General features: G+C 32.0%; 2 protein-coding genes across 5 annotated transcripts; one reads left to right on the forward strand and one right to left on the reverse strand.

Annotated features, from left to right (window-relative positions):
- Positions 1-2,084: 2,084 nt before the first annotated feature.
- On the reverse strand, positions 2,085-24,432 carry LOC137001537 (F-box/WD repeat-containing protein 4-like). 3 transcript variants are annotated; one of them, XR_010891519.1, is made up of 7 exons: positions 24,164-24,432; positions 6,131-6,424; positions 5,911-6,061; positions 5,674-5,752; positions 3,677-3,808; positions 3,462-3,609; positions 2,085-3,385 (listed from the first exon to the last, which is right to left on the reverse strand). XR_010891519.1 is itself a non-coding variant. In XM_067360595.1 (7 exons), the coding sequence occupies exons 2-7, from the start codon at positions 6,289-6,291 to the stop codon at positions 3,230-3,232; spliced, it is 918 nt and encodes a 305-aa protein (XP_067216696.1). In that variant the 5' UTR covers positions 6,292-6,424; positions 6,855-6,985; the 3' UTR covers positions 2,092-3,229. The 3 variants fall into 3 exon arrangements, 2 of the variants coding, with proteins under 2 accessions (XP_067216696.1, XP_067216695.1); XM_067360595.1 differs by lacking the exon at positions 24,164-24,432 and adding an exon at positions 6,855-6,985 and having other exon boundaries at positions 2,092-3,385; positions 5,674-5,843; XM_067360594.1 differs by having other exon boundaries at positions 2,093-3,385; positions 5,674-5,843; positions 24,164-24,431.
- Positions 7,080-10,490, forward strand: LOC105674340 (zinc finger BED domain-containing protein 4-like). Of its 2 annotated transcripts, XM_067360592.1 has the most exons (6): positions 7,080-7,592; positions 8,052-8,313; positions 8,433-8,611; positions 8,699-8,897; positions 9,132-9,266; positions 9,372-10,490. In XM_067360592.1, the coding sequence occupies exons 1-6, from the start codon at positions 7,269-7,271 to the stop codon at positions 10,304-10,306; spliced, it is 2,034 nt and encodes a 677-aa protein (XP_067216693.1). In that variant the 5' UTR covers positions 7,080-7,268; the 3' UTR covers positions 10,307-10,490. The 2 variants fall into 2 exon arrangements, with proteins under 2 accessions (XP_067216693.1, XP_067216692.1); XM_067360591.1 differs by having other exon boundaries at positions 9,132-10,490.
- Positions 24,433-25,936: the final 1,504 nt, after the last annotated feature.

The following is a 25,936-nucleotide window of genomic DNA, read 5'->3' on the forward strand; positions in this document are numbered from 1 at the left end:
GCACCGAAAATATCGATACTGAGTGCTGATCTGAAGAAACAATTAGGAATAAGGCGGGGGTAGGTTGAATGTGTGAGAAATGGTTTTAGTCGAAATATTGTTTAACAAACACGTTTACTATAATTATTGATATACAAGCACTTTGAGATACAATCGGTTTTTCTAATATTTTAAGGTATAAACTAAGATTTGATTGAGCTGGATTCAGAGATGTTGAGAGAACTATATTAACTGCTTAACTGCTGCTTTCACGGGTGGGTGTCTTCCTTTTATACTCGAAATTTTGAGTTTTGGAAGGGGGACATTCCTTCCGAGGGGTTGTTAATAAAAATAAGATAAAAAAGGTTGTTTGAAGATTAATAGATGGATTGCTCGAATGACATGTATATCGTTCCGTCGGCTTTTCTGTCGGCGAAAATTCAAAGTCTACTATCGCGGTCGCGTGTCTTATCTTGACAAATTTTCGATTGAAGGCCTAAAAGATTATTATGGTACATTCGGGATCTTAAATCATTAAAATAATATTCTCGGAACGTTTCTTTGAATTTTCCCGACTGGTCGTGAGAAACTTGTGCAAGGGAAAGGTCCGTACAGGACGTAACACAGGCATACGATAAAATTTCAATTGCGTGAAAAAAGGTGAAATGACTTTATAAATTATTTGATAAAACATTAACAGACCACACATGTAGTAAATTACTAACTAAAAGAAATACGTATTTCTTAAAATCTACAAGCTCACGATAGATCGCCTCTGACAATATTTCTTACAATTTGCCAGCTCACGAATAAATCGTCTTTGGCTCTCTTTTTTCTAAACTGTCAGTTGACGTTAGATCGCCTCCGACTGTATTTATAAAAATTGTCAGCTCACGGTAGATCGCCTGTGACAATATTTCTTACAATTTGCCAGCTCTCGAATAAATCGTCTTTGGCTCTTTTTTTTCTAAACTGTCAGCTGACGTTAGATCGCCTCCGACTATATTTATTAAAAATTGTCAACTCACGGTAGACCGCCTCTGACTTTTCTAATTCTACGTCGCTAGGATATGTTAGATCGCATCTGGCTTTTCTATTTCTACATCGCCAGCACACGTTATATCGCCTCTGACTTTTCTAATTCTACATCGCCAGTACACGTTAGATCGCCTCTGACTTTTCTAATTCTACATCGCCGGCACACGTTAGATCGCCTCTGGCTTTTCTAATTCTACGTCGCCAGGATACGTTAGATCGCCTCTGGCTTTTCTATTTCTACATCACCAGCACACGTTAGATCGCCTCTGGCTTGTCTTATTCTTTATTGTAAAATACTTTTACATCATGTGCTTTATATATATATATATTATGTATATTATGTACTCCATATTATCTATATTCATATAAAAATATATATATATAAAATTAACACCGTTTTATATACTGTTTTTACAGGAAATGTATATGATATATGCCACATTTTTTATTTCTAAAGCATGAAATATAAAGATATTTTTAATTTCTTGTGTCTATCATTTGTAAAAAAATCTTGATAAAAGAAACAACATTAATTTTGCGACTTGCAATAATCTGTTTCAATATATGCTTATTTTAAATATTTAAAATTAGCCTTATTTTATGCCTTATTTCTGTTACAGTAGAAAAGAAACATTATGTCTGATAACAGAGAGAAATGACAAAAATATAGACAAAATATAATATTGTCTAAAGTACAGTCCAATAAAAACTGTTAAAATTAAACAATATATATAATAACATATATTATAACATATTTCTTTTCTACTGTGATAGAAATAAATTTTATATTTTGATGTGTATTTTAGATACCAAAGTAAACGCATAAAATAAGGCTAATTGTAAGTATTTAAAAGAAGTATATATTGAAACAGATTATTGCAAATCACAAAATTAATGTTGTTTCTTTTATCAAGATTTTTTTACAAATAATACATACAAAAAACTAAAAATATCTTTATATTTCATGTTTTATAAATAAGTTATATGACATATGTCATACGTCATATAACTTATTTATACATAATATAAGTTGTATAACGTATTCATTTATTATAAAAATATATACAATATACAAAATGATATTAACTTTTTACATAGATATTTTGAAGTAAATATGTTAGAATTATGGAACAAACAAACAGACAGGTTTCACGGAAAGGCTTATTAACTTTATTGCACAAAGGTAAAGAAGAACGAACGTATAATTATTCACGTGTGCAGAGAGCGCTCTTAGTCAATCAACTGACTAGACGAACTAGAACTAAAAAGATACAAGGATAAGGAACATAGTAACTTTTTACATACATAGGCCGGTATTCATAGTCCGTTCTTATATTTAAGATTGTCTTAAGCACGGACTTATATTCGCTCTCTTCGTCACACATAGATTGTGTCTGACAAAGAGAGCGAATATAAGTTCGTGCTTAAGACGATCTTGAATATAAGAACGGACTATGAATACCGCCCATAGCACTCTCTATGATAGTTCAGTTGGCAACTTGCATTTCCAACACTCCTCTACAAGTTGACAATTTAAACCATTTAAAAACGTTAAACAAAAATTAATTCTTATAAATACCAATGCTTGATCGCAACTTAATAAACTGCTCACCAGTCAGTCCTTTAGTAAACGTATCAACTATTTGTTCTTTGGTCGGTATATATAAAACTTTTATAAGCCTCTTAGCGCAAAGTTTTTTAACAAAATTATACTTAACATCTATATGTTTTAATCTACGATGTTCCCATTTATTGAGTAAATGTATGCAGGATTGATTGTGCTCAAAAATAGTAATGGGATCGTTACAGTTTATACCAAGATCAGTCAACACATTGTGTAACCACATCACATCAGTTACTTTTCTTTCTTTCTTTCTTGCATTCAAGTCTAGGCTTCCGCACTTTATTATTGCGTGTATTTTAATCGTAGAAAAGGATTTTTCATTCTTTGCAGACAATAAAAAGATCCTTGCTCGCGAAAAAATCGTGTCCAGTCAGTAACTCCATCATCCTCTTAACTCCGTATGAATGAAAAGTCACTCTAACTCGAGTGACACGACCAGTCACTCAAATTTTCGAGTGCGTTTTCACTCCAAGAAATTTAGAGAGTACAAAGATTTATTATTTTTTTTTTTATTTTATTACACAAAGTATAAAATTTTTCTGTATACATTCAAAACATAATTAAAGAAAAATTGTTAACACTTTTTATTTAAAAAAAATTGCTTAAAATATATTTTTTTTTGCGAGAATTATCTCTTTCCTTAAAGTCATACTGAAATAAATTATTACCTGTACCAACATATAAATGAGCGCTATCAAATTGTACAGAATATATACCGTCCTGTTTACGCCTATTCTTATACGTCTAAAAATTTTTAAGATAGTTAATAATAGGTTACTATTAAAGTACAAGAAACATAAAATTTGAAAGTGATACAAACTTGAATGTGAGCATTTTGTCTCTGATCCCATAAAAAAATTTCATTATGGTTCGTCCCCGTCAAAATAGTGTATAGATTATCTGTTGTAAAACATGTTAATATTCCTTTTTGGGATGAACAATTCAATGTACGTACAATTTCGGATGTTCTGAAATCACAGTAGTGAATATAATTAAATTGAATGGCCAATTAGAATTAACAATAAGATTTATTACCTTGTATCCATTTTATTAATATAGGAATCATAACACATGAGAATAGTGTGAGAATCCTCCCATAGTAGTTGAAAAGCACCAAGTTTAAGACGATAATTTGAACAATCTTCTTCTTTATTTATTACGGGATAACTAAAATTCCTTTACATTAGTGTTTGTTGCATATTATTTCAAATATACGAGTACATATAAAAACTTAAAAGACTAAAGATATGAAACAAAGCTCCTATCTTTCACTTCTTTGAGCTGCATAACATACTGAAATGTCTTTTCTATAAGAACTAACGTGTAATTTGTGGCCAAAAGATTGCAATAGTAGACGGAGATATCTGTTTTTCTTCCACATTTACTACCAATATGGTGGAGGATATTAAAACCAAAACAGACATGAGACACATTTTTGCATCTAATAGCGTTTTCGAATGAACGAATTTTGATCGACTCAAGGTTGCTGAATGACGTCATTGCACCGTCTGCACCAATAAAAGACTTGAATTTATAGTAAAATAGTAATTAATTAAGCCTGAGTCGATCAAAATCCATTAAATCGTAAACACTATAATGTATTTCTTTCTTTTTCACAGTGACCACCCCCGCTCTTTTAAGGCACACACCAGAGGCTGCGTTCCGAAATTCACTGCCAGTGCTGGAAATCTATCAATTACGTTACGTATATTGTAGATTTTTAGTACTGGCTGTGAATTTCGGAACGCAGCGATAATGATATATAGTTCACTATAGATAACCTAGATAATGTTATATAGTTCAGTATACAACATTATCGCTTATATAGTTCACTAAGTTATAATTATGAACTATAGTTACTAAATCGGATTATGTAATTATGTATATGATCATATAGTGATGTATGTATACAGGGTGTCAATTAAGTCCCGGGACGGCTGAATATTTTCTCATGTAAGGTATTTTTGAAAAAGGTCAAGGTCATTTCTGAAGTAATTTTTAACGAGGAATTCAACGGTGACCTTCAATTTGACCTTGAGCTTGACCTTCAAGGTCATTTCAAGGTTAGGTTAGGTTTTTTAAATAGAAACCTCTATTTTTGATTCCAAAATCTAATAGCTGGTGTCAAGAGCTTTTCAAAACACTATAATGAAGTTATTTTTCATTAAGTACTTTTCGAGTTATGAGGCTTGTAAATTACAGTATTTTGACATAAAATACAAAATATCTTGTAAAACATTCAATTTTTGGGAATCTTACCTTAATACTTTAATGCATAAAATAATAAGACGAATCAATTGGTATAAAGAAAACACATAGTTGCTTTCAAGAAAAAGTATGCAGTTGCATGTTGCAAACTACATACTTTTTCTTGAAAGCAACTATGTGTTTTCTTTATACCAATTGATTCGTCTTATTATTTTATGCATAAAAGTATTAAGGTAAGATTCCCAAAAATTGAATGTTTTACAAGATATTTTGTATTTTATGTCAAAATACTGTAATTTACAAGCCTCATAACTCGAAAAGTACTTAATGAAAAATAACTTCATTATAGTGTTTTGAAAAGCTCTTGACACCAGCTATTAGATTTTGGAATCAAAAATAGGGGTTTCTATTTAAAAAACCTAACCTAACCTTGAAATGACCTTGAAGGTCAAGCTCAAGGTCAAATTGAAGGTCACCGTTGAATTCCTCGTTGAAAATTACTTCAGAAATAACCTTGACCTTTTTCAAAAATATCTTACATGAGAAAATATTCAGCCGTCCCGGGACCTAATTGACACCCTGTATGTATATAGTGCTATATTAACATGGGGCAGTATTTATAGTCCGTTTTCATATTTTAGATGTTTTTAAGTATTGTCTTAAAATTCTATAAACCAATCAAAAAGCCATATTAGTATCTTAAGATGACGATGACGATGATTTAAGACGATCTTAAATATAAAAAATGATTATGAATACAGGCCATAGTTAATGTTTAATCAAACATTTGTAGAAACCGATTAATTAATTAAAACATAACTTACTTTTTATTAATATCATAAATTAGATGCGACAATAAGTGTTGAGGATATTTTGTAAAAGTGCTAACAGCAAATTGTGTTCCTGTGGGATCAAATAACATTGACTGCACCTCGTATTTAGTATTGTAAAATTTCTCAAAATCATATGAATTTTCATGTGTATATTTATGTATCTAAACAAAATCAGACTTTTTACTTGCTATATTAACATAACATTATTGTAAATTTTTTAATTCTTACCTTTATAGAATTTAAAGAACCTGATATAATATGTTCGGATGTTGCATCTATGTGTCTAATGTCATAGTGTACATTGCAATGTGTTAATAATTGCTCACTATAATTTTTTTCATCTGATAATTTAATTTCCCAGTGTCTGATTCTACCATCTCTGTAAGAATTTTTGTCAGAAATAAAAGAAGAATAAATATAAGACAATGTCATAAATATAAATACTCACTTGTGGCCACTTATAATTTTATCATTGCAACAAACAAAATCTGTAAATGGAGAACTGCTAAATACAGTAGCCTTTTTACTCATTTGAATGGTACCGTCATTTGCGCGGTTATAAGCAAAAAGACTATTCTCATTACAAAGCAAAACCATATTTTTGGTCATTTGTAAGCGGTTTATAATGTTTGAAAATGAGTTTGCTCGATTCCATTTACCTATTGTACTTTTTGTATATATTTTATTATTCCAGTTGTGATTCGTAATAAATTGAAAATCACAGGATAATACTGGTTTACATCTGTAAGAGAAAATAAGACGTATGTTTTGTAAAATAATGTTATATAAAATCGTGAATATTTGATGTTCTAAAAATATGTAAATATTATATGTATTTTTAAAAAACATTGTTAAAAAATTAAATCGAGTTTTACAATTTGAACAACTTGAACAACTAAAAACATGACAAAAAGCTATGACTTAATATTAAGATGTATGAAAAGGTTTTATCGACAAATATTGTACTAATTTGAAAAAAAAATGTTTTGTAGCTTCAGAACACTTTTTTATTAATATTTTTAATTATATATTAATAATATATATACAGGGTGTCCCAAAAATTTTGACACAGCGGCCGTATGCCGGTAGAGCAGACCAAACTGAACTGAAAAGTCCTCTACCATTTTACAATTTTCACAAGGGTTAAAGAGATATTAATTATTAAAGATTACCGAATGCGAACGCACGGCTGAGATACGACCGTCTACAGACTACGGTCGCTAGGCGCACGGCGTGCGGTGTATATATATGTGCAGGACTGGGCATATTTGAAATACTTGTATTTGAAATACAGTATTTGAAATACAATTGTATTTTGTATTTTGTATTTCAGCGAAACACATAAAAGTATTTTGTATTTTGTATTTCAAAAAGGTTATTTAGTGTATTTTATATTTCAAATACAATTTTAATCTATTTTGTATTTGAAATACCAAAAAAGTCTTTGACAACAATAGTAGTAACTTATAGCGCGTTTCCTGAACGCAGTCAAAGAGTGCAAGAGAGTAAGACAACTTCTTTCTCTTTCTCTCTAAAAGTTCGAAAAGTGAGTGAAGAAGGGTCTAACATCTGACTACGTTGCAAGCATGGCTTGCATTATTAGGTTCGATCTTGCGTCATTAACTGTCATTTCTTGTCTTGGTTCTCGGTTTGGTTATCTCTTCTCAACTGTTAAAATGGATATTACAAGTACATCCAAAAGTAAAACAAATGATGAAGTCGAAGAAGAGAATACTGTTTGTGATACAAATTTGCCTGCTATTCTAAATGGCAAATATTTCAAAATTATTAAAGTAGATCAAGATCGTAGCAAGGTGAAAGCAATGTGTTTAACCTGCAAGAAACAAAATAAACAAATTGTCTTAAGCGGTTCTTTAAGAGCTACAACAAATTTCAAAATGCATTTAAAAGTAAGTACCTAATTTAAAATAATATAATTATATATTTACTATAAACGTAATAACCTATAAGCCTATAACCATAATTCATAAATGTATCCATATTTTTATAAAGTAATTTCTTCTGATCGGCAAAAAATTACACTTATTGTTATGCATAATCGTCAAAAAAGTCACTTTTTTTGGCCTGCCAGAAAAGTAATTTTAGGAACGATAGTTGTTAACGTTTTGTTTTACGTGTATATTATCATGGTTTAACTTAAAAATTTGTCATGTTAATTTTGATTTTATTAAAAATGTCAAAATATTCAGTGGATTGATTAATCTCTATAACTATACTCGTAAAAGTTGCACTTTACAAACTTATAACACCAATAACTATTTTCTATGTAGTAATGTAGTTAGATATTATAAAGATATATATAAAAATCTTTGATTTTTTTTATAAAGATATAAAAATTTTTTTTTCAGCGTGTACACAAATCCATTTTAAAGGAATATGATCAATACAAAATTGAAACTAAAATAAAGGGTCCAAGAGAAACAAGAAAACATAAAACAGATACAGACGATACAGATACTTCAAAATTAAAACAAATGAAATTATTTGATCCAAAAAGACAAAACATATCACAGCAGAAAAAAATTGAAGAAAATATTCTTCGATACATTGTTGGTAGTATGAAACCACTATCAACTGTTGATGATCCAAATTTTATAAAAATATTTGCAGGTTAGTTTTTTCTTAATCCTTTAGAGCTAAAGTGGAGACACAGAAACAGATAACATATTACATTACATAATTACATTATATTTCATATTTATTACATACTTATTTAATGTTTTTTTCAGATATTAACTCTGACTTAGAAATACCATCACGACGTACTCTTGGCAGAAGAATTGATGGTGATTATAATCGTGCTGTGGAACATTTAAAACAGACTTTACAAAATGTTAATTATATTTCTACAACTGCCGACATATGGTCAACTAAGCATAAAAGTTTTATAGGCGTTATTGCGCATTGGGTAAAAAAATTAATAATATAAAAATTAATTAATTTAACTAAAAAAATTTTTTTAAATTAACAACATAAAAATTAATTTAATTTTTAGATAACTCAAGATCTGAAACGCTGCAGTTGTGTCTTAGATTGTCGCAGATTTAAAGGAACGCACTCATATGATCGAATAGCTGAAATGTTGTTAGATATTTTTTCAGAATATGGTTTAAAGCATGAGCAAATAGTGTCTACAATAACCGATAATGGTTCTAATTTTGTTAAAGCTTTTGCAGAATTTGGAATTACACACGGTATCTGCATTGCAATTTTTATTTTTTATATCCAACATTCTGTAAACATAGTAAATATAAATTTGGACTTCTGTAAAAATAGTAAATATAAATTTAAACTTGGTAAATTTATCAATTATAACAAAATTTCTTTCAATTTGATTTCAAACTTATTCTAAAGTTATTTACTATTAGGTAATAATTTAAGTATTTCGAAAAATTTTAATTTTTCGTTTTTGAATTTGCCAATTTCAGATAATTTAAGTATAGACGCTGTAGACAATAGTGATGAAGAAGAAGAGGAAACAATTGAATTCGTAATCATTTCTGATGAAAGTAATAGTGCAAAATATCAAACATCAACACCATATTTGTCAATGAACTTGATAAGTAATAACAATAATATTTTGTTACCACATCATTTAAGATGTGCAAGTCATACTTTGAATTTGTTGGCAACAACTGATTTTCACAATGCACTTAAAAATTCTACAGCATCTAGAATTCACCATCCATTGTTTGGCAAATGCACTGCATTATGGAATGCATCACGACGACCAAAAACTTCAGAAATAATTCATGATGCTTTAGGTTGCAGTTTAACCTACCCTTGTCCTACCAGATGGAATTCTTTATATGACGCAACAATTCAGCTTTTAAAATATAAAACAAAGTTAAACGATTTAAATTCAAAATTGAATTTATGTGCTTTCAAGGAGATCGAATTGGAGTATTTAGAAGAATTTTGTCTTTTAATGAAACCTATAGCAACAGCGCTGGATTATCTTCAGAAAGAAACAGATTGTTTTTATGGTCAGTTGTTGCCTACATTATTTTCGTTAAAACAACGACTGCAAAATCTTCAGGAACAAAATCTGCAACACACTGGTTTTGTTCTATCTAATTTACTAACTTCTTTGCATAAGCGATTCGCAAAATTTTTTGAATTGTCCCCAGAAGTGAATGAAGCAATTATTGCTTCATGTTTTCATCCATCATTCAAATTGAAATGGTTGTCAGAAAGTTTAGAATCTGAAAGAAGACGCATTCAAAATTTATGCGTTAATTCTATGGAAACAATGGAAACTAGTATGTCTGAACAGGCTACTAGTCCTACTAGTGATACAGATAAAGATTTTTTTATTTTTTCTTGTCCAAAAACAGAAAAACAACAATCTCAACAGCAATTAGAGTTTGTATCATTTTTAAATGATAAATCAAAGTCTTTATCTTCTTTAAACAATTACCCATCTGTGAAAAAATTATTTATAAGATTTAACACGAGCTTATGTTCTTCTGCAGCTGTGGAGAGGCTATTTTCTTTTGCAGGATTTATTCAATCGCCTTCAAGACGATCACTTTCAGATAAATGTTTTCAAAAATTAATTTTTTTAAAAGGAAATCACACTTATTTAAATAAAAATGTGTGATTTGTGTGTGTGATTTGATTGATTAATTTTCAGTTCGTCTTTTTCAATATTTTTCAGTTTCTCTCAGTTTTTTCTGTGATCAATCAAGACATAATGCGAAATCGCTTAAACTGCTTGTGATAAATGACAAATATTGTTGCTTTTTGTTTAATTATTATATAGCGAAGTTTATATATTATTGTAATTAAAAAGTATTTTGTATTTCAAAGAAGTATTTTGTATTTCAAAAAAAAGATTTAAAAGTATTTTGTATTTTGTATTTCAAATAAAAAAATTAAAAGTATTTTATATTTTGTAATTCAAATACTAAGATTGACAGTATTTTGTATTTTATATTTCAAATACTTTTATAATGTATTTTGCCCAGCCCTGTATATGTGCATATATATATATATATATATATATATTAGTTTGTGGTAAAATACAGAGAAATTCAACAAGGTTTTAGGAATATCAATAAATTTCAAATCAGTCAATCAATCTGTATGTGCGCGCCTCTTGTTGCACGGCAGACGGCCAGGCGGTATTCAATTTCTCGCGAGATGTTTTCTAACACATCTGCGATTGAGATTTACTGATATCTTTAAAAACTTATTGAGTTCTACTGTACCACAAACAGCATTTTAATAAATGTATTATGAAATAACGAGCCTTTATTATTGATAGTTTTTGTTCCGGACACCTTGTATATATAATTATGGACAGGGTTGGAAAGTAACTCGTTGCTTGTAACGAAGTTGCAGTTACAGTTATTTTTTTCGGTAACTATAACTTAACTTCGTTCCTTTTTCTTCATCTATAACTGTAACTTAACTTAGTTACACACATTTATGGCAACTAATAACTTAATTTAATATTCTATATACGGTTGTATTAATTGTAAGAATTAGAGCCTCTCCAGACAAACTTGCATAGTCGCGTAAACATATGCATAAGGAAAGCAATAAAATTGTCATGGAATTTGTTATATTAAGTGTAGATTCGATATTTGTTAAATAAATAGACGGATAGACGTATAGATATTAATTATGAAATTCAACAAAAATAAACAAATTCTCATTTACAGAATGCACTGCCACCCAGTAATAAATTATCTTTGAGAATGATTATTATATAAGCATAAAGTTGAGACTTTAAGAAGAACTGAAACATTAGTCTACGATTTTTTGGAAAATTACAGCTGTTTGTGTGAAACTCGTGAATTTTTAAACTGAAAAATCTTAATCTTATAATTTTTATTGTAAGTGTATAATAATTTATTTTAAATTATAATTAATGTAATATTTTAAATGTATTTTTATTTTAAGTTTAAAACAATTGTGATTTATTACATATAAAATAATATAACACAAAATTAAGTACATATGTAATATGTAATAAGTTAATAAATCTTGAAATGTAAGATTCTTATATTTGAAATAGTAGTGCACATTTTTTGCAAAAAAGTAATTGAAAAGTAACGACTCGTTACTTTTTGAGTAACTATAAGGGTGCCGTCACATACAGCCCGTAATCCGTAATCCGCACCGAAAGTCCGCAAAAGTTACTAGGTATTTCGTCCGTAACGTTACGTGTGTTTTTATCTCCTTGTGTCCCATGGAACCGTAATTCCATGAAATTTCCGTAAAAGTTACTACAAGTTACTAATTATTACTAGTAATGCTTTTTCTAATTTTATTTATTTAACTAAATTTGACGATTTAATTAAAACTTTTGTTAAAATCATAATATATTCTGTAGTTTTCTTATGAATAAAATACAAATAAACAATTATAATCTGTTAAGTAAAAAATAGTACTACTGTTATGTCTGTATTTACGGCTCCATGAGACACAAGGAGATAAAAACACAAGATCTATAGAGGGAAGGTTACCTCAGTAAAATCGGTTGACGGCGAGGGACGATGAAGTAAGGGGGGAGCTAGAAACAGCTTGATGGCGAGGGGCTATGAAGGAAGGGGAGAGCATAATGATCTCATCGACAAACAGTAGCTGTCTGAGATAGCTTCTGTTCGCCGATGAGATCATCATTGCCCCTTTTGCCTCTCGCCTCTCTTAGCATTTGCCCCTCTTGCCGCTCGCCCCTCTCTGCATTTGCCCCTCTTGCCGCTTGTCCCTTTTTGCGCATGAGGTAACCTTCTCTCTATAGATCTTGATAAAAACACACGTAACGTTACGGACAAAATACCTAGTAACTTTTGCGGACTTTCGGTGCGGATTACGGATTATGGGCTGTATGTGACGGCACCTTTGACTATAGAAACATGGACTGCTAGTAGTGAAATAAGAGTGTAATGAACAACGCCACCATAGCCCTTACCCAAGAACTAAAATATCATGACGTCACATGCGTCACACAATACAAAGCATGATCGAAAACGATCAACAGCCGGAGTCCTCATCAGTTTATTTATTTTATACAATTAAAAAATGGGTCGTTATTGTTTTGTGGAAAGGTGCAATAGTTCAAAATATAAACGTCAACATGACGATAATGATACCAGTTTGCAAATTTTTGGGTATATTATAGTTTGTGTGATTCTAATCTGTATAATACTAGAATACTTTCTAAAATGTGTAGTTTACGAAGTAAAAGTATTTATCTGCTTAAATCAATGAAGAAATCAGTATCTATCTCACTGAAATTTTAACTTTTAATGTCAAAGTATTAATAATTTAAGTTATTATTATTCATTTACATACTATTTTAGTGTTTTTATTTTGTCTTGTCGCATATTATAATAAACATATTAAATATCTTAATAAAATAACGTGATGTTTATATAATTCGAGAGAATAATTACATACATATGAATAATAGATTTCCGAGCAATCCAAGTCTTAAGGAGAAGTGGATCGAAGCATTAGTAACTTTAAATAAACAAGAAAGTGCACGAAATGTACTGAAAAGTAGTCGCATCTACATTTTACACTTTACATCAGAGTGTATAGAACGTTTCGGTTATAAACAATTTTGATTAAAATCAAATTCTATTCCATCTATTTTTTCACGTGCCCAAGAACAAACGTAATACAATTAATATAATTACAATTACAGTGAACATTTATAACATCTATTATTTAGTAAATCTATTAGTATAATTATTGTAAATTACAGAATAGAAATATTACCAGCAACGCCAGAAATTCCATTGCTAAGTACAGATGTGATCAATGATGATCAATGCCTAATTGAATCGGAATATATCGAAGCTAGAGAAATAACGACAGAAATGTCTCCAAGTAGTCAAGATCTTGATCCAAAAAGAATGAACAAATCTAAAAATAACTTAACACTAACAAGGTAAACACATCTTTATTATTTTATTATTTTATTATTTTATATTGTAACGTTACGATGCATTTACGTTTATTTTATTTTTATAATAACGTTATAACATTATTTCTTTCTTTATAATAAAATTATTAAGTCTGTAATAATAATGATATTGTTTTTATATTTAACCTTGACTTATTCTCAGATATTTTACATTTGAATTTCCCGCTTTTTGGGCAAAAGGCGGAGCTAATATCGTTAGAGATGTCCATTACATCTGTTTAACATTGCTTCAATGGAAAAAAGGGGGGAACACTAGCAGTCCATGGGCTTGTTCGTTTTAGCTACACTGGGGCTGCTCTGGGTCTGCTCTACACAGGATAATACAGGACAGATAAATAGTTTGTCCTGTATTATCTTGTTTAGAGCAGACCCAGAGCTGCCCCAGTGCAGCTAAAACGAACAAGCCCCATGTTTCTATGGTTGCGTTCCGTTTTGCGCATAGCACGCATCGTTCGCATCGCTAATTGGCTGCGTTGGCTGCGTTTCGTTTCATTATGCGCATGATACATGCTTTGAAACGGAACGATATTGAACGCATTAGAAGCGGAAAATCAAAATGGATTCCACAATAAATTGCGCTATCAATGTGACAATGTTTTTAATTGATGAAATGAGTGACAGTAATAGTAGTGAATCATCAATGACTCTTCCATTATGACTCTTCCTATTTTGACACTTTTTACAATATCGCTATCAATCGCCATATGCAATTACGCAATCGCATGGAACGCATAAGCCGAGAGCACAAGCTTTTACATAAAGCATAACGCATAAGCATAAGGAAATTGATTGGTCTATATATAATGGCCGGAGCACAGACTTTTGCATAAAGCATAACGCATAAGCATAAGGAAATTGATTGGTCCATTTCCTTATGCATTTGCTTATGCTTATATATAGACCAATCAATTTCCTTATGCTTATGCGTTATGCTTTATGTAAAAGCTTGTGCTCTCGGCTTAAGCATAAGCAAATGCATAAGGAAATGGACCAATCAATTTCCTTATGCTTATGCGTTATGCTTTATGCAAAAGTCTGTGCTCCGGCCTATAAGCTGCTGCAACTCAAACTTGAGGTAGCTGATGCGTGTATTATGCGCTGCAAGTGGTGGGGATCTAGGGAATTCTAAGCGCTGTTTATGCGCGCATTGAGTGAAACGGAACGTTTTCTATGTAATTCGTGCGCATAATGTGCGAAACGGAACGCAACCTATAGTCAAAGGACGGTACCCTAACTGTAACGTATTACTTTTCAAAGTTGGTAACTTGTAACTGTAACTAGTTGTTTTTTAAGTGAAAAGAACTGTAACTTTAGCTAGATACTTTTACAAAATAACTTTCTCAACCCTGCATTTACATCATGTATTGATGAGACAAATACCCTCGGCAATATTAAACTCTCTTTTTCCACAATGGTCCATCTCCACTTTTTCAAGACTCATTCCAGTATATTAGGCCGGTATTCATAGTCCGTTCTTATGTGGCGGCCCACTTGTCCAATTCCCTAGACGGGGAAATACGCAGATGGCGACAGCGGTCGACATTGCATGGAGACTCTTCTATAGCATACTTGTTCAAAGTCTCAGCCAACGAGAACACACATTCCCAAAGATTCCCAAAAAAAGTATAGTTAGTTTCCGATCCCAGTAATTTTAAGTTCCATTATTATAGTTCCTCTCGTTTTCTGTGATCATAAGTTAGTCGCGGCTAGATTTTGTATTTTTGCAATAAACTTATTGTTAGAGTTAATAAAGTGACCGGAATTATTGCTGTCCTAATCTTCGGCGTTACAAATCGCGCCCCAGAGTAACACGAGACTCGAAGGGCGTATCGGCGAGAACGCGCACGTGGCCTGAACGCCATAAGTGGTGACCCCGACGTGATCGCCGGTAACATTTTCTTCGCGAGGTGACAATCATAACGGATCACAAACCGTTACAATACGCATTCCAGAAACCGTTAGACAAGGCATCCGAGAGACAGAGGAGGCAGCTGAGCTTCATTAGCGAGATCACCACGAAGATTGTGTACATCGCTGGGAAGGAGAACACGGTAGCAGATACGTTGTCACGCGTAGAAGCCATTGACATGCCGACAGTAGTGACAACGGACGAATTATACGAGGAACAACGAAAGGATGAAGAGCTAAAGACGCTACTCGAGTCTAACACAGCGCTCACCTTGAAGAAACTTCGTTTGGACGATGGAGACAAGACCATCTACTGCAACGTCACAGACGAAATTAGAATATACGTCCCGACATCGTTACGGAGAAGGATATTCGACGTCACGCACAGAGCTTCACACCCGAGCGGCCGTACCACGAGGAGGATGATCGCGCAGAAATTCGTGTGGCCTAGCATGAGGAAGGACATCGCACGATGGGCAAAGACATGCCTAGCCTGCCAGAGAGCTAAGATCCACAGGCATAATGTACGTAACCCTGAGTATATACCGATACTTAATGATCGATTCTCGCATATACATGTAGATATAGTGGGACCCCTTCCTCCTTCAAGAGGGTTCCGATACTGCTTAACCATGATTGATAGAACTACAAGATGGCCGGAAGCAACGCCAATCGCAGATTGTACAGCGGATACAGTGGTCGACGCGTTCTTTAATACATGGATCTCGCGATATGGATCACCAACAACAATCACCACCGACAGAGGAGCGCAGTTTGAGTCAGCGCTATTCGACGCCCTAGTCAAATTAATTGGAAGCAGGAGGATTAGAACCACAGCCTACCATCCGCAATCGAATGGGATGATCGAGAGATGGCACCGTTCACTTAAATCAGCGATAAAGTGCCATGAGACGCAGAATTGGGTAGATACCCTACCAATGGTTCTATTGGGCCTTCGTACCAGCTATAAGGAGGACATCCAAACCTCAGCGGCGGAACTAGTTTATGGCAGCACTCTAAAACTGCCCGGAGAATACTTCACCTACGAAGATCCGATCGGATACCCGCAAATCTTCGTGGAAAAATTGAGGGAGCGGATACGCCAAGTACGAAAACCGACGAGAGCTCATCACGCCAAGATCAAGACATTTATCCACAAGGACCTGGAGGACGCCACGCACGTGTTCGTTCGGGTGGACCACCCCAGAGGACCCTTGGAGTTGCCCTACGAAGGGCCATTTCGCATAATCGAAAGAACCTCTGATTTCCTTTACAGAATCAACTATAAAGGACGACCGGAGGAAATAAACACCGATAGGCTGAAACCAGCTTTCACCGAGAGTGAGAGAGAAGAACTACCACCCCCAGAGGGCGGAGATCATCAGCAGCCAGGGACATCGGACGCATCACCCAGCCAAAGAGAGGGACGATCCGAGCGGAGAATCCAATTCGCGACTTGAACTGCGAGTCACTAGAGGGGGAGTACTGTGGCGGCTCACTTGTCCAATTCCCTAGACGGGGAAATACGCAGATGGCGACAGCGGTCGACATTGCATGGAGACTCTTCTATAGCATACTTGTTCAAAGTCTCAGCCAACGAGAACACCATAGAACTTATAGTAAATGGAAGAGGAATACGGGGTGACGAGCTGTGAGCAAGATCTAAAGGACAGAAGTATCTTTTTGTCCTACTCAATGACTATTCTTCTCTATGCGCATGACCATGTTCCACCAATCAAAATTTCAGATTTTAGAACAACACATGATCGTAATATTTTCATCAATTTTCACAGTTTTTTGTGATTTGTTGTTTTCTGTGTACGAGATCGTTAATTTTAAATGTAAAATGGTTCGATATTGTGTTTTATGTGGTAATCGTGACAAAACAGTATAGCCGAGAGCACAAGCTTTTACATAAAGCATAACGCATAAGCATAAGGAAATTGATTGGTCTATATATAAGCATAAGCAAATGCATAAGGAAATGGACCAATCAATTTCCTTATGCTTATGCGTTATGCTTTATGCAAAAGTCTGTGCTCCGGCCATATCTTATCACAAGTAAGTAAATGTATTTTACAGCTTCTAATATTAATAATAACAGCTTCTAATAAATACATGTGTTTTATGCTTGCATGATATTTTAGGTTAAATAAAATTACATTCCAATTTTTGCAGATTTCCAAATAATGTGCAAATAAGACCAGAATGGCTAAAATTTTGTAATTTTGATGAAGTTGTTCTCAAAACTTCCACTTTTTTATGCTCAAATCACTTCACAGAAAAAGATTATCTTCTCACAACAAAAAATAAAGTTTTAAAAAATAGAAGCATACCATCTATTTACTATATCAAAAGTAGAAAAAGATATGTACATGAAAAGACAAACTGTATTATGTAAAACAAATTATTTGATTTAGTTATATATATAAAACATAATTTTAGGAGCTATAATGATAAAGATTGCAAACATGAGGAAATTGATATAAAACGGAACAAAATGGTAAATATCTGTGAAGAGGAAGCATATACTTCAATTCAACATATAGCTGATGAAAATTTGAATGAACTAATTCCAGATGAAGAAGAAATTCATCACAGTGAGTTTTTTAATTGTGTCATGATTTATGAAGTATCATTTTAACATTTCATATTCACAAGTAAAATCTTAAATCTGCATTGGACTATGCATCTTGTTGCAGCAATTCGCAAGTGATTTAGTAAATTACTAAAAATGAACCATACAACACATAAGGTCTGTTTTTTATAGCTAAACTGGCTGCACTAGTTCAGAGTTTATCTTTCTCCTTCCAATGTGGAAGGAAAAAGATAAACTCTGAACTAGTACAGCCAGTTCAGCTATAAAGAACAGACCTATAGTGTATACTAGTAATTTATTAGATCGCTTGTGAATTGCTGCAACAAGTTGCATAATCTGATGCAAGCTTTAATTATTCATTACATGAGAAAATAGTTTCACTAATTATTATTATTTATCAGGTACCATTGATGTAGTTTCATTGATAAATGTAACTCCTCCAAACTCTCCACGTTATAATGAACCACGTTATATTGGTGATATTAAGACACCACATTTAGCTACACCACGAAGAGCTAAGAGAGCTTTTAATTTAGCAAAGCTGGTAGTAAAGAAACAAAGAAGACAAATTTTAACATTACAACAAACTACTGGTAGATTGAAAAAGCGTCTTAAAACTATAAAAGACTTAATAGATCACCTCAAGAAGAAGAATTTCATATCAGATAATGCTGTCGATTGCTTAATGGTACATTTTGGACAGTATTCATAATCCGTTCTTATATTTAAGATTGTTTTAAATATGATCTTAAAATGCTATGAATCGATTAAAAAGTCATATTAGTATCTTAAGACAGTATTTAAGATAATCTAAGAATAAAAATGGACTATGAATACAACCTTTGAAAAAATTGTATATAGTAATAAGATTAATTTTCAGTGCACAAGCGTAATAAAATAATGTAATCACGTATACACGTTGATTTTTTTCAGACACAATTACCTGACCCAATGCGAGAAATCTTTAAACGCAAGCAAACTAAGAAAAAAAAATATTTACCTGAATTAAGAGCATTTACTCTTACGTTAAACTTTTATTCTTCAAAAGCTTACAATTACGTACAAAAGAGTTTCTGTAATCTTTTACCTGAACCCTCTACAATTCGAAAATGGTATTCAGTATTGAATGGACGCCCTGGATTTACTGCAGAAGCATTTGAAGCTCTAAAGTGTCAAGTTGAAAAAAGTGATAATCCGATTATTTGTAATATCGTAATAGACGAAATAGCGATTCGACAACAAGTAACTTATGACGGACAAAGATACTATGGACTTATTGATTTCGGAGTTGATCATAATGACGCTTTTCATGTAGATCATTCACTTAAAGCAACAAACGCCCTAGTTTTCATGCTTGTCGCGATCAACGGCCACTGGAAAATTCCTGTAGGATATTTCTTACTGAACTCGTTAAATGGAGCTGAGAGAGCCAGTTTATTAGAAAAATGCCTGGAGTTGATAGAAATGACAGGAGTAGAAGTGCATTTCGTAACTTTTGATGGAGCTAGCGTTAACATAAATATGTGCAAATATTTAGGTGCAAATTTTGAATTAGGAACTGCTTTTAAGCCATATTTTATCAATCCTGTAACGAAAAAAAAAACTTTTGTTTTTTTGATCCATGTCATATGTTAAAATTAGTTCGAAATACTTTGGGTGATCAAAAAATTATGAAAAGTAAAAATGCAGATATCTATTGGCAGGATATTGTGCTCCTGCAAAAGCTGGAGGAAGAAGAAGGGTTGCGTGCTGGTACAAAATTAACAAAAAAACACATTTTCTATCAAAACAATAGAATGAATGTTAAGCTAGCTGCTCAAACACTGAGTGAAAGTGTTTGTTTTGCCCTCAAATATGTGCACACAAGTAATTATAAGCAATTCCATTCTCCAGAAAAAACGGCTGAATTTTGCTCGGTGTTTAATAACGCTTTTGATATCTTGAACGTGCGTAGTCAGTTTTCAAGAGGAACGAGTTATAAAGTACCTTTAACGAATAAAAACTATGACGAGTTAAAAGCTCATGTTGATAAAATTATAGAATATATAAGCGATTTAAAAAATGTACAAAATCAATCTATTCTAAGAAGTAGTAGAAAAACTGGCTTTCTAGGATTTATTATCTGTTTAAAAAATATATTTCAATTGTGGAATGTTTTAAAACAATTAAAATTAAATTATTTATTAACATTTAAACTTAATCAAGATCATTTGGAAACATTTTTTAGCGCTCTGAGAAGTCGGGGAGGGTTCAATAACAATCCTAACGCTCAACAGTTTGAAGCAGCATACAAAAGGTTGATGGTCAGGCATGAAATTAGTGCGTCGGAAAAAGGAAATTGCCTAATTAACGATATTCATATATTGTACGCACCTTCAACAACAAAAAAATACTCTGAAGTTCAGAGTCTGAACCAATATACACCGAATCATATGATTCTGAAACAATTTTTGCTATCGACATGTTTGACCATGATTATTTAGCTTCGTTATGGTCTCTTAGTTCGTACGTAGAAGATGTTGTAAAATATATCAGTGGATTCGTAGTAAAAAAAATGACCCGTGATAAAAAAATATGTGAGACATGTGCCTCTTTTTTAACATCTACGAATAATACCTCAAATTTAATTACATTTAAAAATAGAGGAAAATTGACAATTCCCTCGGAAGATGTAATAAAAATTACAAGCGCGTGCGAAAAAATTATAAGACAGAATAACCATATTATTTTTATTAAAAAAAATATTAAAGATTTTTTAGCGTTAAAAGTCTTTAATGCTGTGATTGATTATAGTTTTACGCACGATGCTATGTTTGAACATATAAGAAATCAAGATATTTTTGATAATCATAAGATACAGTTGATAAAATGTATCATTGAAATATATGTTAAAATACGTCTATATCACGAAGCAAAATTCTCAAGTGATGCTGAAAAAAAACAATACATACGCCACAAGTATTCGAAAATAATACATTTTTATCATCAATAAATTATCTATTATAAGTACTTTTTTATAAGTTTCTTGATAATTCCATTATATATATACATATATCATATATTTCTTTCAACATTATATCTCATATTGTATTTATTTTTATGTATTCTTTGTGTCGTTATCTATTTTTGTTCTTATATCTTATTAAATGGTTTTTCCTTTTTAATATGATAGTTTGCAATTATTTCATATTTTTTAAAGCAAAGGTTACAGAGAACTCGACAATTAAAATACCGCGTCTCGCTTGGCACATGCGCAGAGAGAAGAAAAGTCACTGAGCAGGACAGAAATACATCTTCTGTCTCTTAGATGTTGCTCACACTTTCCACCCATTGTTTAGATACGCTATTCCTCTTCCATTTACTATAAGTTCTATGGAGAACACACATTCCCAAAGATTCCCAAAAAAAGTATAGTTAGTTTCCGATCCCAGTAATTTTAAGTTCCATTATTATAGTTCCTCTCGTTTTCTGTGATCATAAGTTAGTCGCGGCTAGATTTTGTATTTTTGCAATAAACTTATTGTTAGAGTTAATAAAGTGACCGGAATTATTGCTGTCCTAATCTTCGGCGTTACAAATCGCGCCCCAGAGTAACACGAGACTCGAAGGGCGTATCGGCGAGAACGCGCACGTGGCCTGAATGCCATACTTATATTCAAGATCGTCTTATAGCGTTTTCGAATAAACGGGGTTTGAACGATCTAGGGTTGATCAATCACTATTTTACTATAAATGCAAGTCTTTCATTGGTGGAGAGGTTGCAATGACGTCATTAACCAATCTTGGGTCGTTCAAATCCTGTATAATCGAAAACGCTATTAAATACGGACTTATATTCGCTCTCTTCGTCACACATAGATTGTGTCCGACGAAAAAAGCGAATATAATAGCGTTTTCGAATAAACGGAGTTTGAACGATCTAGGGTTGATCAATCACTATTTTACTATAAATGCAAGTCTTTCATTGGTGGAGAGGTTGCAATGACGTCATTAACCAATCTTGGGTCGTTCAAATCCTGTATAATCGAAAACGCTATAAGTCTGTACTTAAGACAATCTTGAATATAAGAACGGACTATGAATACCGGCCTTAAGCCTTGTGTCCACGATACTAGAACTCGGTCCGAGATCTCGGACTGAGCGAAAGTTACTAGAACTCGGATCATGTACACACTGAATTTGGATGCAAAAGTCGAATAAGAAGCTCAAACGAAAAAATGCGTTGCGTCCCATTTTTCGGTACGAGTTATTGCAAGTTATTAGATTTTACTAGTTTCTTTTACTATCTGTCAAGACAAAATATAAGATACTTATAGTGATACGAGATACTGTGAACAATATAAATAATATTTTAGTAAGTAATTATAGAATTGAAAAAATAAGAGAAATATAATTCTTAAATAAAATAAATTAATAAGATTAATAATTAATAAGATTTACATAAGTAGTTATTATTAGTTTTAATGCAGATTAAATTAGACATTAAAAATATATTATAACCTATATATACATATTATTTTTCAAGAAAAGTATAATAATATATAAAATTGATTTTCAGTAAAAACTTCTTTTATAATAAAAAATGGATAATAAGGAAAATGTTAAAATTTTATTAATGTTATATCAACAATATCCTTGTTTATATGTTACAAAAAGTGTTGATTATCATAATCGTATGAAACGAGATCAAGCTTTACAGATAATCTGTAATCAGTACAAAGAATTAACAGGACAACCACTAACAACTAAAATTGCAAAAAAAAATTAATAATTTAAGATCACAATATCTGGACCATCTAAATAAAATAAAACATTCGAAATCAAGCGGTGCATCACTTGATGATATCTATAAACCAACTTAATGGTTGTTTGAAGATATGAGTTTTCTATAACATAGATCAGAAAATCATCGTAAAGAATTGTAACTCGATTACAACGCTAACTATATTCAGCCAAGTATAAATATTATTGTTCGAGGACTCGGACCGAGATCTCGGATCGAGTTCTAGCATCGTGGACACAAGGCTTTAGAGAGTTCAATGCACGGACTAAGGAATAGAGGGACTGAGTCTAAAGTCCTAGTTTAGGCGAGAGGGGATGGTAATTCAAGCGTGCGGGGGAGACTGCTTTCCGCCATATTGATGTAGCGATTCTCACACAGAGATTCTGTGTCTGTGACATGGTTACACTCGTGTAGTGGTGCCACTAGACATAACGAGTGACAAGCGTAAAGAGATTAGGCGGTTTTATTATTGTTGTACTATAAATTTTATAAAATACTTTAACTTTTATTACTCTGAGGCTCTGCATACAGTAGACAAAATATTAGAAATAGCAATAATCATTTAATATTAAAAAAAGAAATTATTTTACATCTAACAAGAGAATAAAATATATTAATTAGTTCTAATTCTTATTTCTTAATTCATGCATTAATTTTTTCTATTCTTTTTATTTTTAAAATAAATAATTCCAATTTCTTATTTCTAATATTTAATAATTATTCCTATTTCTATTTCCTATTTTGTTTATTGTGCGCAGGATTTGACTTTCATTTCTCACACATACGCAAATAGTGAGTTCTATGTGTGGTGATTACTAAACGAATATGGCGCCCCCCCTCCCCCCGCCGCAAACGTGCTCCCCCGGTACAGCTTGTGCTTCGTCCCTCTATTCCTTAGTCCGTGGTTCAATGTATAATTTACATTCTAGAATTTTCTTTTTAACATGTTTTAACATCTACCAAACCGATTTTTGATAAATTTCTGTTCTGCATTAATCAGGTAATTTTTCCCTTAGAGCGTAAACGTAAAAAATGAAAATTTTCACGTTTCCAAGGAATCATGATATCATATATCCTGACCACGTGGATTGTACAAGCTCCACGTGCCGAAATATTTGACTATTTTTTGTAAACAAATAAATCGGTTCAGCAGGAAACGCGTTAAAAAAAAATTGTAGAATAAATTGAAATACAAATAAACACTAATTGTAAGCTTTATTTAACTTACCGTTCACGAAATTTTTCCGACACCTGATTCGTAACAAGCAAATGTTCAGTTTTTTTATTTAAAATCTTATATGATATTTCACGAAATTTTCTGCATACCATTTTAATCTGTGATAAAGTATACACATCACAGAAATTGAAAATTATTATCAGTAGCTCATTCGGGAGAATGTACAAAAACGACATATTTGTCTTTCTAATGAACGTTACCACGTGAAAATATGGACGATATCACCGATGTTCGTTTCACTGAACACAATACTATACTAGAGCTTAGGGTCGAAGTTAGAGAATTATTAGAACCAGTAATGCAACTCGAGCTGGTCAGCACCGAAAACACCGTAGTGGAGGGGGCACGCACACAACCAAGAAGGCGTGCATGTGGTTGCGTTGAACGTTTGGCGCAGTTTTTCAAAGATATTGACAGCAAGAAATGAAATTAATAACGATTTTAACAATAGTTTAATTAAATTTTAACAATTATGGCTATATAGAACGTATTGTTAACTTTAAAGTGGTTCGAGCATGACAGTCTTGGTTGAAACTAATGCTTTTATAAGGGGATATGGGTTAAGAAATTCTCATTTGTACACACGAAACTTTTAGCTATGATTGTGCGAAATTCTACAGTCTCATATGTGTTTTAATTTGTACACTATGCATTGTCGTAAATGCAACAACATTGTGTCGATTTATTTATGAATTTATAATCTTTAAGGTTAAGTACTGAGTTCATACATTCTAGCATTAGAAAGATGTAAATACATAAATATTTGCTGATAATGTATTGGCATCATATCCATATCTTCATAATATAAGAGTAACAGTGTTAAAGATAAAAATATAAATATTATAAAATATTAATATATATTGATGGAATTTTAAGAATATATGAATTTTATTTATTAAAGATTTATTAAAAACATGGTAGAAAAAAGACATTTAAGAATTTAAATTTATAAAATTGAAAGTGTTTAGAATTATAAAAAGAGTTGTAGGTATATGTAAAGAGATTGCATTAAAATCTACTATAAGATTTAGAATATCATAAAGTATTATTACTCTACTGATTTTATTCAATATGGATTAAGTTTCATCAAATTAATTTAATTTTATATTCGTTTCATATCTTATACAAATATAGAAAAGATGTTAACAAAAAACATTCTAATTTAAAGTTCTTTGTCATTTAAAGAGAGTGACTTTGTCAAGAAATTTTAGATATATGATGTATTATGTAATATTCTGTTTTTTACTGGGTGATGTATTACGCAATATTCCGTTTTTATTGGGTGTAACTTTCCGTTTTTAGAAATGGATCAGATAAATGACACATGATAAAATAAGATAAAATTAAACTATAAAGATACAATAAAAGCAAAAATGCAAAAAACAAACTAAAGTGTAACCAACTAAACACATTCTTAAATAAATCTGTACGTCTCCCGACGTACGGAAATCATCATTATCTTAGCTTTGTCCGCACTTTCGACAAAAGAAAGAAAGATGTCTTAAGTATTCACAGCTATAAGAGAAATGACTAAGTGATAAAATTATTTATCTATAAACCTGACTAGCCAAGATGAACCTTCTTATACTTCTACACGATACCACTCGTTGCACAGCAATTCGTAGTCTATCGGGTTAACATTTTACACGTACATAAAAACATCCGTCGCACAACAAGCGTGGAAGTGTAGAGAACGTCGCCGTGATCAACGGATTAAGTCGTATTCTCTGAAGCCGCTTAAGAAAATACCCCATATATATAAAC

Source organism: Linepithema humile, chromosome 8, assembly GCF_040581485.1.
Source record: "Linepithema humile isolate Giens D197 chromosome 8, Lhum_UNIL_v1.0, whole genome shotgun sequence".
Lineage (NCBI taxonomy): Eukaryota > Metazoa > Arthropoda > Insecta > Hymenoptera > Formicidae > Linepithema > Linepithema humile.

Bases quoted from the DNA above. Each gene is read 5' to 3' on its own strand.
- LOC137001537 (XM_067360594.1), bottom strand. From the start codon at position 24,348: ATGTCGTTTTTGTACATTCTCCCGAATGAGCTACTGATAATAATTTTC. The intron at 5,844-5,910 runs GTAAGAATTAAA...GATTTTGTTTAG, and splicing joins GTTCTTTAAATTCTATAAAG to ATACATAAATATACACATGA. The intron at 3,386-3,461 runs GTTTGTATCACT...AAAAATTTTTAG, and splicing joins GACAAAATGCTCACATTCAA to ACGTATAAGAATAGGCGTAA.
- LOC105674340 (XM_067360591.1), top strand. From the start codon at position 7,269: ATGGCTTGCATTATTAGGTTCGATCTTGCGTCATTAACTGTCATTTCT. The intron at 7,593-8,051 runs GTAAGTACCTAA...TTTTTTTTTCAG, and splicing joins ATTTCAAAATGCATTTAAAA to CGTGTACACAAATCCATTTT. The intron at 8,612-8,698 runs GTAAAAAAATTA...TTTAATTTTTAG, and splicing joins TAGGCGTTATTGCGCATTGG to ATAACTCAAGATCTGAAACG.